The sequence below is a fragment of the Rattus norvegicus genome, chromosome 3, assembly GCF_036323735.1.
Source record: "Rattus norvegicus strain BN/NHsdMcwi chromosome 3, GRCr8, whole genome shotgun sequence".
NCBI lineage: Eukaryota > Metazoa > Chordata > Mammalia > Rodentia > Muridae > Rattus > Rattus norvegicus.
The window spans coordinates 63,403,454-63,419,169 of NC_086021.1; the positions used below are offsets into that span (position 1 = coordinate 63,403,454).

The 15,716-nt window shown below is 44.2% G+C and overlaps 1 protein-coding gene across 11 annotated transcripts in view; it reads right to left on the reverse strand.

Moving 5' to 3' along the window:
* Positions 1–15,716, reverse strand: part of Acvr1 (activin A receptor type 1) — a 119,603-nt gene that overhangs the window by 16,076 nt on the left and 87,811 nt on the right. For all 11 annotated transcript variants that reach the window (XM_039105904.2, XM_039105896.2, XM_039105906.2 and 8 more), the window contains 3 exon segments: positions 13,860–14,071; positions 10,425–10,524; positions 4,705–4,851 (listed from right to left, as the gene is read on the reverse strand). In XM_039105904.2, the coding sequence (XP_038961832.1) occupies positions 4,705–4,851; positions 10,425–10,524; positions 13,860–14,071 (459 nt within the window).

Here is a 15,716-nt window from a genome sequence, read left to right on the forward strand (position 1 = left end):
ACATGCGCTTGCCCTTCCAGTCTCCACTGCAAGTAACCCTTTCAACACCTAACACAGTGTGAAGAGTCACACAGCATTTATACTTTTGTGCTCACCCATAATAAAAATTTCAAAGCCTTTGCTACGCACCCTAAAGCCCTACCAAACCTGAAACCTAGATGCTTGTCTTCTTGTCTTTGGCTGTGGATTTTTACGTGCTATGGGTAATCCCCATGATCTACTCGGCTTACATTTGTCCCAGCATAAAACAGAGGTGAACTTATATGAAATGATCGATTTATTAGGTAAAGAAATAAACTAAACCAGTCAAGTGTTATTCGCATTTGCAATGTTCTTTATCGGCCACATAGTAAAAAGTATAAAGATTCAGCTTGTAGGCTGGAAACAGTCAACCCTAAGAGGGAAAATCTCACCAGGAAGTGAGTACTACAGCGTGCGTGTATGAGAGAGGCACCATGGGCCTAATAACCAAAATCCAAATGGCTCAGAGCAGGGAGGCATTACTGCCATGCCTGCTGTACCGTCTGTACTGTCTAAATATTTTCTCTAAAATAAATTATTTTAATAATTCAAATTAGACATTGGAATAGGCTTGCATCCATAGGTCACAAGTGAATTTGTCCCGAAGGGGGTTGGGACACTAAGAGATGCGGGAAGGCAGGAAGGTGCTTTCATAAACAGTGTAGTCATGGGGCTCTTGGTCTGTATTAATTTCTCTCAAAATACAGTGCCAAACTGGAGAGTGCCACTCCAAAGAAACCAAACTGCTAACATATAACTGAACTGTGCAGTCGCTAGTACCGATTTCTCCCTCTGAGAAAACAATAATCATAGATAATAAACAGGCTCTGTTTGTTCTCATCTTCCCTATGACTCTTAGATCTCTCTCTTTCTCTCTCTCCTCTCTCTCTCTCTCTCTCTCTCTCTCTCTCTCTCTCTCTCTCTCTCTCCTGGTCTCAGTCTATTTGATCTTATTATTTTATATGAATAAGTAGAAAACGAATCTTTGATGAACTTCACTTTCATTGTGAATAATGTTATATTTGACATTTAAACATACTCTGAATTATTTTTGTTTAATTTTGATTAATAAATTTATTTAGTTAGTTAGTTATATTCCCATTGGAACTTCCCCTCCCTCTTCCCCTCCCAGGTCCTCCCCCTCCTCTACTATCCAACTAGACCCTCAGACTTTAAAGATGGATTTTGTTCATCCCAATAATTTATTTTCTAAGCCAGGAAGAAGGACTCCTGTGTGTGTGCTTGTACACATACCAGGACTTTTAAATGAACAGGATTTTTTTTCCCAACTTTTTACCCCTCAAATTCAGGTAAGTACATTTGCTTCCCAGTGCCAAAGCGCTGTTCTGGGATGCTTGTGTTTGGAGTAGTCCATGGTTAATGAATCTGAGCAGGGGCCTGGAGGTGGGGACTTGGACACACCCACGGAATGTACGACGGGAGGGAAGGCTGATTGGACCAAATATTTCTGTCACAGCCATCTCCCAAACTCTTCAAGAACTAAAAGCCGATCTGAAACCGGAAGTTTCCAGTGGTAATGCTCTCAGAGACCAGCAGAGGCACCAGGATGTGAGGTGTGGAGGTGGTTGGACCCTAAAGCCATACCACTGTTTGCATACTGGCTCCGCCAGCCTTGATCAAGGCACTGAAATCTCCATCTTGCTTTTCTTGTTTATGAGATGAGGGCAACGACAGTTATCCTAAAGGTATACGGAGGGGAAAGGCAGTGCACACAGAACGAACATTTTAATTCTATATTTTCAACAACTGTTTGCTTCCCTCCCTAGTAGTCTTAAGAAACAGTGGCATTAAATAGTCTACAGTACTCTTGTGTGTATACTTGTGCATGCACATGTGTGTGTGTGTGTGTGTGTGTGTGTGTGTGTGTACAGGATGTGAGGGTATACACGTGAGCAGATGCATGTGTGTCAGTCACAGAACAATCTTGGGGGATCTGTCCTAACTTTTCACCTCATTTGAGGCATGGTCACTCTTGCTGTTCACTGCTGGGTATACAACACTAGCTGGCCCATGGGCACCTAGCAATTCTCCTGTCTCCATCTCCAATCTCCAAGTAGGGGCCTGCACTCTAGCACAGCTTTTATATGGGTTCTGGGGATTCAAACTCAGGCTCTCAGTCCTGCAAAATAAACAGACACTACCTACTGAGACAGCACCCAGCCGCCCAATAATAGTGCTTTCAATTTTGAATTTTATTTACATTTATCACTACATTTAATATTAGTGTGTGTGTGTGTGTGTGTGTGTGTGTGTGTGTGTGTGTGTGTGTATACCAAGGCACATGGTGGAAGTCAAAGAATAACATGTGGATGTCAGGTGTCCCCTACCACAGCGATCCCAGGAATTGAAGGACAGCAGCCCGAGGCCATCTTACCAGTCCATCACGTAAGACAAGAGAACACAAGACACTTCTAAAGTTGGATGGTGGTGATTAGTGCACGGCCATGCCAACTTTAACGCTGTTCTACGTTATGTTTCGAGCACGTAAACTGGGACTGGGGATACAGTAGGAACAGGGCTTGACTAGCACACAAGACATCCTGGGTTCGATCTCAGTTCCACATAAACCAGGCATGGAGGCACGTCTAGCTACACCTCTTACACTTGAGAGGCTGAAGCAGGGGGATCAGAAACTCAAGATCCCCCTTGGCTACACAGTGAATTTGAGGCTGGCCTGAGTTACAGTGGACCCTGTCTCAAAAACAATGCATAAAATGGTATCATAAATCTTTTTAAAGGAGTGCAATAAAAGATCCTGGGAGAGACCTCCATGCTAGTCAGCCTCCTTGGTTATAGTGATAAGGCAGTGAATGCTCAGAAAGATGCCACTGTGATTGTCAGGTGCAGAAGGCACTTCCTTTAAACACTTTCAAGACCCCACATGCCTCTCAGGAGTACATTCGTCTACCCATTAGTAGTGACTCCACTGTTTAAAGACAAGCCCTTGTTGTGCATTATAGCTTCTAACACAGTCATCTCTGACTCGGTCTCAGTCTGTTCCCGAGGCAGAAGGGACACTGGGAGGCTCAGGGCAAATTTGACTGTGGATGAATGTCCAACTCCTACCCTGACTGTAATCTAAGACATGACTCCAGTGCAAAGTGATATGGTTGTTCTGTAGACAACATGCAGGGAACCATGGTGAGGGGTTAGGCTGCGTGCGTGCCATGAGCTGAGGCTCTAGTATTTGCCTCTCGTTGGTAATTTGGTTAGTGAAAAGGGGGGAAACAAGAATACCTGCTCTCCAAGGCTGTGGTGGGGATTGCCCAAGAGTCCATACATGAAGCACCTACAACAGCAGAACTCACAGCACAGTAACCATCCAGCACATTCATTCCCTGCCAGTGTTGTTAATGGCTGCCATCACAGCTATTACACACAGAAAACCCAGTGCAGTACAGGCGATGTGTGGTGGACTAACAGAGTCTACTCTGAGAAACTGGCAGAGACGGAGGATAGGGAAGTGCATGTGGTATTGATTTATTTGATATGCATGCCTGTGTGTGTGTGTGTGTGTGTGTGTGTGTGTGTGTGTGTGTGTGTGTACGCACACATGCACAATGCCTATGAAGCCAGAAGAGGTCACCAGATCCCCAAGAACTAGCATTACAAACTAATGCCTTAACTAGTGTTGGGAATGGAACTCAGGAGCTCTGTTAGCACAACCAGCGCTCTTAACCAGTAAGGTAACTCTCCAGCCCCTTGAAGACACTTTTAAATGTACCTGAGATTGAACGTTACCACTATATTGTTACACCAAAGCTTTGGACAACCATCCAATCATCCGCCACCAACAACCTGGGTCACGTTTAAATACTATACTGATAGAATGGGATAGAAGTGAATTGTACCATGCCCAGACGTAAACCAATAGCCACACGGTGGCCAACATTATAGCAACGCTTAGCGTACAGTGAAATTCTGCACAGATTTCACTTCTATTTCTCAAGACCCACTCTAGGCAGCCTTCACCGTACGCGTCTATCAATGGAAACACACGCAAAGCCTTTTGAAACCATGGAAGCCAATGGGCCTTCTCCACTGCCATAGGAGGACTGTAGTGGGCACCTCGAATATTTCTTAAGCACTGCTAAGCTTTCGTGATGAGATGATGAAAATTCATCTATACTTCGTGAGTCCCAGAAGTATGCGAGGAGCTTTCAAATTAAAATGTATGCTGAATCCCTCTGTAAATCTGGTCTTTAAAAATGATGCCTAGTTTGAGGGAATGTGCATCTAATTACGCGTCCCCGGGAGCTGTGAATCTCTAGGAAAGAATCCAAAGACCTTTCTTAGTTTGATTCCAGTAATAAATATTCAGGAAGGGTGGGGCAAGCAGAACCACCCAAGGAGCCTTGAAGTGAACAATGCAGAGCGCAGAGCAGGGCTTTGTTACTGCACCACATCTGCAGATAGGAGAGGGAAAAGGTCCTGCATCAGATTTCCTTTCCATCATGCGGGCAACTCATAACCTATGTGCGGACTTAAACAAACAAACAAAAAAAACCAACCTGTCAAAAAATTAAGTAGTCTATCCATGCTGAGGGCCGCCATGTTGTTTTCCAGATGGAACTCTACACCTCAGATGTGACAAATGGGAGAGAGAAAGGGCCGGCCTTATCTCCACGGAGTCCAGTTAATGAAAGCTCACCCCTTACTCACCTAAGATATTCTCATGCCTCAGCATCACCGTGTTGTACAATTCTGTCTCCCTGAACCACGACTTCTCATCACGGGAGGAGAAGATCTTCACAGCAACATTTTCGCCTTGCCAGCTGCCCCTCCACACTTCTCCATACCGGCCCTTCCCTATGGAGAGCAAAACAGAGGATAAATGGGAGAAACGGTTGGGATTCGGTTTTCCAATTGAATGTACAGAGTCCCGACAGTGACCTTAGAGTTAAGCCTCTGGCTAGCCTCTTCGATGATTAACCAATTATGTCAGGCTGTGAGGCCACGCTCCCGCCCATAGGATAGAACAAAGTCCCCACCTGCATCAAAAATAAAACATGGAAGCGGGGTTGGGGATTTAGCTCAGTGGTAGAGCTCTTGCCTAGCAAGCACAAGGCCCTGGGTTTGGTCCTTGGCTCCAAAAAAAAAAAAAAAAAAAAAGGAAGCCATTTCGACACATGTACGCACTAGCTAGATTTGGGTTCTGGTAGATCCTTTTTGCAAAAAAGGATTGCTGTGCCCATAATTTCTTACATTGGTCATGTGTTTCTTTGTGTGACACTGAATTTATTCTTTGTTTTTAATGTATAGAAGGGTAAAAACAGGACACACAGCCTGACCAAGCAACTCCAGCCTGATGTCCGAAACTCTTAACTCCTCATTATTCACTAGACAAACTCGGTTTAGGAATGCAAAGATATACAAAAAGAAGGTAAAAACCTATCTTTCCTTATCTGCCTTATAGTGACAGGAAACTATGGCAAAATTACCTGATAACTAGCTAATTTCACATTTATATTTAACTCCCAAGTCAACTCCTGAGGGTGTCTGACTTGTGTCCCAGGCTAGCTGTGCAGGCAGCCCAACCTATATGTAGACGACAATGGAAGTCACAATGTCAACAGGCTAAAAACCTTTGGCATCCAGTTTTCCAAAACACATGAAAGGTAGTACAATTTTGAAAATAATACTGATTATTAAATTTCCATGTAGCTTCAAAAGCCAAAGAGGCAAGGGTATGTATCTGAATAACTAAATGGTTTCTCTGGTTTCCCCTCCTTCCCACTGGACGCTTAGAAGTGTTTCTCAGCACAAATACCTGGATGTACTTAAGCTCCTCTGGCCCCGCAGAGGGGCAGTTTGAGGTCCTAGAGATTAATGACAATCCACAGAGCTGGCAGAAGGTTGTGAACGACCTCTCCTTTCTTGGAGAAAGATATATTTCAAACACAGATTTTCAAAGCTATAAACATATCATTCCAGAATAGCTCTGACTCCCGATGCTGGCCATGGCGTTTGTGTAGATGGGTCCCGATGATGTCAGAAGTGGGCTACACTAAGAGCATTTGGTAGCCAGAGAGATGGTGAAGCAAGTGAAGGTGCTTGCTAAGGCTGATCCTAGTTTGGTCCCTAGAGTCTATAAAAGTGGAAATAGAGAACTGACTCCACAAAGTGTCCTCCGGCATCCACAGGCACATATGTGCATCATAAACGTACACATGCAAAACTAATAAAACATTTTTAAGTTGCCTGAGAGCTGGAGAAATGGCTCAGGGATTAGGAGCCCTGGATGCTCTTCCTCAGGACCCAGATTTGATTCCCAGAAGTCACAGCGGCACACAGCCTTCTATTAGTTTAGTACCAGAGAATCCAATGCTCTCTTCTTACCTCCTCAGGCATGAGGCATACTTGTGATATCTAAACACACATTCAGGCAAAAGTCCCACACATTTAAAACAATATACTGGGTTTTTTTTTTAGTTACTTGAAGAGTATAGTTTACAAAATGGGGTGACTTCAGCTGGGATCTGACCTGTCTGATTCATGGCCCCTACCTCTATGCAGTAGCCGCGTGTTTATCAAGGGCATGTTCCCCCTTCTAGTCATCTCTTTAATTATAGGTAGAGATGATCAAAGAGATTGTGAAGAGGAGGTCATTATCTCAAAACCAGGGGGGTCAACATGGGGTGTAGTCAGCCCGGATGGCAGGCGAGCAGTGGGAGCTGAAACTACACTGGAATGAGGCTCTCTGCCCAGGCGTGTGGTGACTGCACCATCACAGGGCTGTAATAGGCAGGGGCAGTGTCACCTGCCTGCATACAAGTACAGTTTTCTGTTAGAAAACTAAGCCAATAAGACCCTAAACATAGAAAGAAAGCAGGTGTGTCCAAGTGATGCACCCAAAACAGTCACAAAAGCACCAAGGGCTAGGGATGTGGCTTCGCAATAGAATGCCTACCTCATGGGTGTGACACACTGGGTACCATCCAGCTCACAGATATCCACCGAACTGAGCTTCTGTGATAAGAACTAACACTATCCAACAGCAATGGCTAATATAGAGAGATGCCGAGAGTGACCAGAGTCTGTTGTGGGCCACTGTCAATAATCAAACAGTCTAATTGGTTTACCGGTCATTTTAGTCAGGTAGTAGGGATGGCTCAACCTTTCTGTTCAAGATGGGGACTAGTGTTAAGATGCTACAAAACCGAAGCTACAGAGTGGGAAAAGAATGCTAAGTTTTTCCTGCCTTTGTTCCATTTTGCAACTTTACTCTCTCTTTGGAGTCAGTTTCACTGAGAAGGAAAGAACAATAACCCAAAGAATTGTGGATACAAAGTTATTTGTTGTTATAAGTCTTTGGTTTTGTTTTTTTTTAATTAAAAAGATAAAATATATGGCATGGTAGGTGGATTAAAAACAGAAATTTATTTTAACGGTTATTGAATGCTTTTTGCTAATGTAACCTTATGCCAAAGCCACTAAAAGAGTAGTACAGTTCTCTAAGTGTCCCGGGCCAGAGAGCGCCACAAAGAGGATGCCTAGGGCTGGACAAGGGTTGACATGGTCAGCTCCCCACTTTCTTGAACTACAGTGATCATTTATCCACCTTTTCCCTCAAAGCTACACCACACAAACACAAAAATTCCTGTACAGGCACTGGACCCACCAGGCTCCAATGTCAACCCCCCAAAATGCAATAGTTGGACTTACACTGGTTCTAAATGTTGAAGAACACCTACTGAGTCAGACACTGTAGAACAGGTCAGAGAAGGAAGACTCTGGAGCCAGTCTCTGAGGATGAAGTTTGGTATTTGGGACTATCTGTGAGTGATGAGTTATTGGGGCAAGAAGAAGACAGGAGAGGCAGGTGTATGGCCCCTTTGTTGCCTCCCACCTCTACCCAGGCATCCTTGCTAACACATAAACAGGATGCTACTTAAATGTCAAGGAGAAGACCATTCTGGTTGGTGATGGAGTCCATCTGTTGTGGTGTTGTTGATGTTTGTTTTGTTTGTTGTTTTTGTTTGATTCATTTTGTTTTTCCACCTCTTTCTAGTCTCAGTCAGCTGTGGTGGAGCTATATACAGGGAGTGGGGAATCGGTACAGTAGGTGCAGACCTGGGGCAAAGGTCCCACAGCTCTTTAACTGGCCCCTGCGTGTCATAGGCAGGCAGTGCTGCACCCTGCAGAGCTTACTTCTGGATTTGACATTGTTCCTCCCTCATACAGCAGCAAGTGGTGGGGTCAGCTCACGATGGGCAAAGAAACAAAACCCCAAATGTTTGATTTCCCAAATGAAGACCCTGAAGCCAGATGCTAGGGTGAAAGCCTGCTAGCTCAGAGAGTCAGAGAAAGCACTTGGCTGACCTTTCTACTTCGCCATGTCCCAGAAGCTAAGCTCTTCCCTCCTCCGTGATATGGTTAAATACCCTCAGCTCAAAGACCCTCCTTTCTCTTTCTTTGGTTTTCCTAGGTTCATTCCCTGTCAATTGGTTGCCCTGGTTGCCTCTTGACCTGTCACTAACTTTATAATCGTATTTACAGAAAGCTCTGACTAAAGATGTGTGCAAGGGATGAACCACAGCACCACAGGGTTTTGCTGGTTCACAATGGGATCGAATATCCTGCAACAGCTTCTGCAAAACAGTCAGTCAGAAGGCCGGAGCTGCTATACCCACCCAGCCCTGCTCGCCGGAAGTGTCCAGACCATACCCACATACCATCTCAATGAGAAGCTGACAAAACCTAACATGCTACATGCAAATACCTACTCTCCACATGAAAATAGTGAAACTGAGGACTGTATTTGAAGTGTGCTTACGTGAATGTAGTTGGGGAAACGGGGGAATACATATGTATACATGACATTAACACTGGATGTTTGTCTCAGCCACCTTTTTGAGACAGGGTTTCTGACTAAACCTAAGGCTGACAGATAAAACTAGACTGCTTGGCCAGCAAACTCCACAGATCTTCCTGTTTCTGCATCCCCCAGTACTGGAACTATAAGCTTGCCACTGCACAAGCTTTTCTACGTAGGCACTGGGGATCAAAATCAAGTCCTCAAGCACTTTTGGTCTGAGCCATTCCCTCAGCCCTGAAAATCGGGACTTTAAGGCTGGACTGGGCCACAGAGATGTACTTATAATAATCACCAGTACTCAAGAGATAGAGGGGAGAGGATCCTTGGCTACATACTGAGTTTTGGGTCTGCCTGGGCAAGAAGAGACCCTGTCTCGAAAACAAGCAAAGCATTCTGCATCAACCTCATAGAATTCATGAAGCTACCATCATCATCACCATCACCATCACCACCACCATACCATCATCATCATCATCACCACCACCACCACCATCATCATCACCAACACCACCAACAACAACACCATCATCATCATTTTATTATTATTAAATCACAATCCCTGGAATTGACCCAGAAATACACAATTCCTGGGAGTTCATTCTGCCAATTCAGGAGACAAAAAAACAGTGTGCCAAATCCTTTTTAAACATGTTTGTTTGCTAACCCGACAGCCAAACTAACTGCTGCTCAGCCTTTTAAAGTACTTCTGACGATCCCCAGCACCGGAAAAGGCGCGTACACTCTTAAAATGAAGGAAGGTGGGCCACTGAGTTGGTTCAACGGGTAAAGCGCTTGCCACATGAACTCCTGATATCTGAGTTCAATCCCCAGAGCCCACATAAAGGTATGGTGTGAGAACCAAGTCAACAGCACTGTCCTCTGACTTCCACGTGTTGTGGCACGCACACACCCACACACATATGTCATATACACATATGTAACAACAACAGATTTTTAAAATTTTAGTAGATAAAGGAGCACAAATTTTTCATAATTAATAAGCCAACCTAAAATATGTCAAAGGGAGAAAAAAATGAAAGGCTATTAAAACGCATATAGCTCTTTGTAGTAAGCACTTAATTAAAAAGAAAACTTAGTAAAATTCACTCTAGTTTTTAAATGTGTATTTTCATAAGCTTTTGTGTCCAACTGACACAGAGTAACTAGACACACTCATTCTTCCTTTTAGAGGAAGGAGACAGTAGGAACCACGGGAAAACCTCAGCAAGCGACCTTGCAATCCAGAAGCCTATTTACTTCAGATCGGTCAGTCCCTGTTCAACAGAGCCGCGTGGATTCATGCTAGGTATTGTGTGTTCCAGTCAGTGTATGACTCCCTTATCAGAAGCTCAGCAAGTTCTCCAGTATGAGTCACAGAGAACAGAGACCCCATGGCTATCTCACACCCCCTGAAGTGGAATAACCACAGGGTTGCTTGGCACCTCCAGCGTTTAATGGGGAAGCAATAAGAAGCAACAAGAAGCAGACTTCCAAGCTCCAGCCTACGTCTAGATTCCCAAGTAACACTGCCTATTGCCCAAAAGGAAGAGAAACGAAGAATTACCGACACACTCCAACAGGGTTATCTGTCGAGCCACAGTTCTCTGTACCAGAAAAGGAAGACCGGAGCCACTTCCTGATGTACACGAGTGATCTAGTAATTCCTGTAATGTAAAACAAGGAGAAAAAGAAATTACTGAGCAACAGTCAATGCTTGAGAGTCTACGATACACGCTGTGGTAACCCCATGTGCTTTCTAGCAACTCTGGTCACGTGACCCATTAAAATGCGGGGGGTGAGGGGGGATGTCCTTTGAACGGACTGGTTGTATGTCTTGGGAGACTCAGAAGCAAAACCTAAAGCAGGTTTTCCTGATGGATAAGTCATTCTTTCTTAAGCCCTTGAGTTTTCTAATCAAATACACAAGGAAGGAAACAGAGCTAAGCTAATGGGCGCATTAGAAAGGCTGGGGGACTGCACGCATGCGGAGTGGGTGGGAAGGATGGGGGTGGGGGATGCTTGAGCACCAAGAGCTGAGCATTATCTGCCATTATCTATCCTGCTATGCTCACCGAATGTCTGTCGAGTGATCTACTTCAGTTGCCGTACAAACTAAAGGTGTCTAATTGGAAGCAAGCAAATTAGGACTCTGAACAGCCAAGTGTAATATCTGTAATGGAAAGGTTCTAAAACATGAATCATTAAATTGGTACTTGTAGGTGTGTGTGGGGGGGTGCTGTTTCTGTGGATGGAGGTTCTTTTATTTTCAGGTAACATATGAACAAGCGGGTCACTAAATTAACACCTACTTATCATTTTTTAATATGAACTGCAAATTAGAAAGGAAAAAGGTAAAAAAAAATTTTTTTTCACTTCAAACATAACACAGGAGTCGCACATTGGTTTCTCCAAATGAGCATGCTGGTGAAAGATTGCCAGTTCGTTCATTCATAAAGTTTTCCTTCACACTCTCAGCAAAGGCCCAGCAGCAAGACCTGGCCTGGACCGTCTCTAATGTACAGCCTTACAGCCACAGTGATGGTGGGAAGGCTGACCCTGCCCAAAGTTCTTCTTTTCCCAACACATAAGCTGGCCCGTTGACGCAACACATAGATTTCTGTGAATTTCATCTTCTCTCCTCTCTATGAAGTGCCACTGTGCAATACTGTTGATCAGTAAAATTACCAATGGCTAAACACTCAACACGAGAAATTCAGAACCCTTAAAGCCACAAAAGGATAATCAAGAAGAAAATGAATATAGATGAAACAGGCTTCATGACTCCCCGACGATTTCCTCTTGCCCTGCTTGGTGTCTCTATTCATTCAATTATTTTTGAGAAAAAAATAAAAAACCAGCTCTGCATATTAAGCTGTTGCTTTTCCATGATGCAGACATAGTTTTGGTTCTAATTAAGTTCACAGATTCGGGGGGGTGGGGGTCACGAAATCAACCAAAGACTCATAAAGACCTACCTACCTCAACTCCTGAAGCCCCCGCCGTGGGCGAGCTTCAGCAAGGTTATGTAAATGAACATATTGTTTAAATAAGCAAATAAGGACATCTCGTTATTCCTTACTATGTCATTATATGGTGACATTCTGTCAGCTGCGTGGCTGGGTTGTGTTGAGAAGACTGTTTTGGCGCAGGCTTTCATTCCGATTTCAAAATCCTAAAAGCTATTTAAACAGTAATTTACACTAGATATTCCAATTACTGCCCCTAGTAATTAGACATGTTAGCAGCTCTGAGGAACACGGTTCTGACTAATCTACGTTAGGATCTTGCTTTGCTGAAGCTTTGTCGGGGAACCATCCTCACGTTTTCCTGCTACAAAACCCCATAGACCCACCCCCTCTCCCCTAAACCTTAAAACAGATTTCTGAGCAAACGTTTCATGAAAACAGGGTACACCCTTCCTCCAAGCTCCACCACGCCACAACTCAAATGGGTACACAGAAGGGTGTACACAGGTTAACTTGTTCCTTTCTCGTTCGATCAGAGCAAGATAGTTCCCAGTCTGTATCTGGCATCAGCAGCTGACACCTGACTTACAGGAATGGCTGCAGGTGAGCTAACCATGGCCGTTGTTCAGGGTACACCTTTTCCAGGAAAACAACAAAAGACAGTTGGAGAGCAAGCCCAGTTACAGAACCCCCAGGCACTCACAGACTTGTCGAGTAGTGGGGCCAGCCTTCAGGCATGAGGTGGGAGCATAGCATTAAACAGCCTGAATCGAGTTACAAAGATAACTTGATTGACTTGCGGCTCGCTGGGTTGTGACAAGGAGAGAGCGGATTTGGTTGTATCGTTCGCACCTAACACCCACGGAGCTTTGTCTTTCTTCAGAGAGACCATGTAGTATCCATGGAGAATGTCTCTACCTTCTTCTTTTGCACGCTCTATAGTAGGCTGCTTATGGGGAGTGACCTACTTCCCTGACTTAACTAAAGGTTCAGAAGAGTAACTAAAGGAACACTCGCAGTGTCGAGCTAGAGCTTTAAAACACACGCGTGATTTTAAACTTCTGCTGCACGTACTTGTTGGCTTATTTATTGGGGGCCGGGGACAGCCTTGCAACCGTACATATTTGGAAGTCAGAAGACAGCTTGTGGGAGTTGGTTTCCTACCACGTGAGGCCTGGGGATTAAATTTAGGTCATTAGGCTCAGCAGTGAGCATCTTGACCCTCGGAGCCACCTCACTGGCCAGGAAGAAATTTTCAAATCTATAAATAAAAGCATCTTCTATGCTGAAGAAGTAAACTAAAGGGGGGTGGGGTGGGGTGGGGTAAGTGTGTGTCTAGATGTATGCATCGTGTAAATGACTTTGGAAACTTATGGAAAATATCAATCATTTTATTGTTTGGTGAAATGATAAAAGGTATAAATGGTTTGCTTTCCCCCCTATTTTTTTTTTTGTTAAGCTATTAAAGCATTTTAAATTCTGTATGTGCTACGTGCACATAGTTGTACTGGAGGGCCCTGGTTCAGCCAGCTGACTGCACTCCACAAGGGGGCAGTACTGGAGCATCAAAAACTTAATGGCGACTTCTGGAGATGTCAAGTCTCTAAACTATGGCGCCTACTCATAATCTAAAAGGAAAGGGATTTCTTAATCATAATGAAAAGATGCTACCTTAACAAATGCCTGTTGTTACAAATAGAGGAGCCGAGTGACACCACCTCAAGTCCTCTGAATCTCCAGTCTGCCAACCATTCTTTGTCCTGTTTCCCCACATTCTCCAAAGAAAAGTCACCGCCGAGAATCTACTAGTGTAAACTCTCTGAGCCCTGTTCCTTCAGGGTCTGTCGGAACTGGATTCTCTTATTGACAGCAGTCATATTCTTATACCAGGTGCTCCCATCTGCTTGGCTGTCAGCCCAGTGACTAGTCACATGTCTTCGTAGTAGTCACTGCTGGCTTTGCACACTGGAAATAAGGAAATGTCCACCTCCATGCCGCTGTTCCTAGGCCTCCCTCTGGGGTCACAGACTCACCGCTAGAGTGCTATCTCCGACGTTGGTGGTGATGAGCCCTTCGATAGTACCATACTCCACGTCTCTGGGGTTCAGGCGCTCTTGATTGCGCCTTTTAAACTTCCTGAGAGCAACGCCAAGGATGCAAGCGAAAAGGCATACCGCAAACACCACGGAGAGGATGATAAGGCCAACTTCCAGGTGGAAGTTCTGCGATCCAGGGAAGGATTTCCCTGGGGAATGGGAAGAAAGGGGTAAGTGGCCACGGGAACCACAGTTTTCCTGTAATTTACCAATATCCTAAGAAACGACTCCTGATCCTGACCAAACAATCTCACGTATCAAAGCAACTTACAGCTAAAATACTTCCTAATATTTAGCCAAGGGCTCAGACGCTCATTTAAGTGATCAATCAATTAACCAGAACTGGGGTTTAGGAAGGATTCCACCAAGAATCCACTGTATTGATGCATGACTGCTTAAGAGCTTCTTAAATATATAATCCTTGATGTTAACTCTTAGTAACGTGGATTGCAAATACAACAAGCCCTGACGGACGCTATGATACCGTAATATTCCAGTGAGAAAGTGCTGATGTCTTCCCTAAGCTTTGCCTGCCTCAGTGTTCCCTGCAGCGATCCGCTCTCGACTTAAGGGTCCTTTATATTGTTTCCTCCCAAGTCCTGAGAATCAGGCTAGGACTCTATAGCGCATGTCACATGCATGAATATGTATAAAAGCAATTTAATATATGACAGATATCGTGGCCTCTCAAATGGGACATTCCTTCCAGGGAATGCCTTCTATGAAAGCACAGGGTGTGGGGAGAGTGAAACGGCTCAGGGGTCAGAGGAGTTGCGGCGAAGCCTGACAGCCTGAGTTTGATCCCTGGAACCCACACAATAAGAGAACCAATTCCCACAAGGTGTCCTCTGACACGCTCAGCACACATGGGCAAATGCAGGGCTTGCACACACACGAAAACATAAATAAGTAAATCCATAAGTAAACGTGTGAAGCTTAATGTGTAGCATAATGTGTTCGTGCAGATCTTCACGCTGACGAGGACTTTGTGTGAATACAGACACATCTTCCTGACTTCCATTATGTTAGTAAAGAATTAAAACACTGAGCTTAAGGAAATAACCCTTGAGTTAGTTACTTAAAGATTCAATCCTTCTTTTTCAAACCCTTGTGTTCAACTTAGTTTTTATATCCCGATGTAGCCTGTTCTATCTGCCCTAAAGTGATCAAAACTGCCACGTGACCTATTGGCTCTTTGGTTTCCTGCCTTGTGACAGTCCTTGCAGTGAAGGCTCTGAGTGTCCTCTCTTACCCCGTTTGTGCTTTCCTTCTTCCATGAGTACAAAAATCATATAATTAAACTTAGTAAGAGGTAGTATATATATATATATATATATATATATAGATATAGATATAGATATAGATATAGATATAGATATATATATACACACACACATATATATATATATAACAGGAATAAATTTGGCTTGAGGCAGGCCTATATTGATATTGACAGCCATGTGAGATAGCCAATGAGATTTCACCATATGAGAAAAGAGTTGCAGAGAGAGACCGACTACCGAAGGACTCAGAATCCATAAGAAATGCATGAGGGGAAATCGCCTAACTTCAGGGCTCATGCACAACCACATCTGCCTTCTGTTGCAGAAGGCTAGGGATCTGATTTGGAAGGCTGAGCAAGCTTTCCTTTATCACCTTCTTAACAAGGGAAAGGCACTTCGCACAAGCACCGAGCTAGTGTTCCTACTTCTCTTGCAACACACATGGCCTACACACCTGTTCATGGTGACCCGTGCTCAGCAGATCCATCCCCTATACACCCACCTTCCGGAT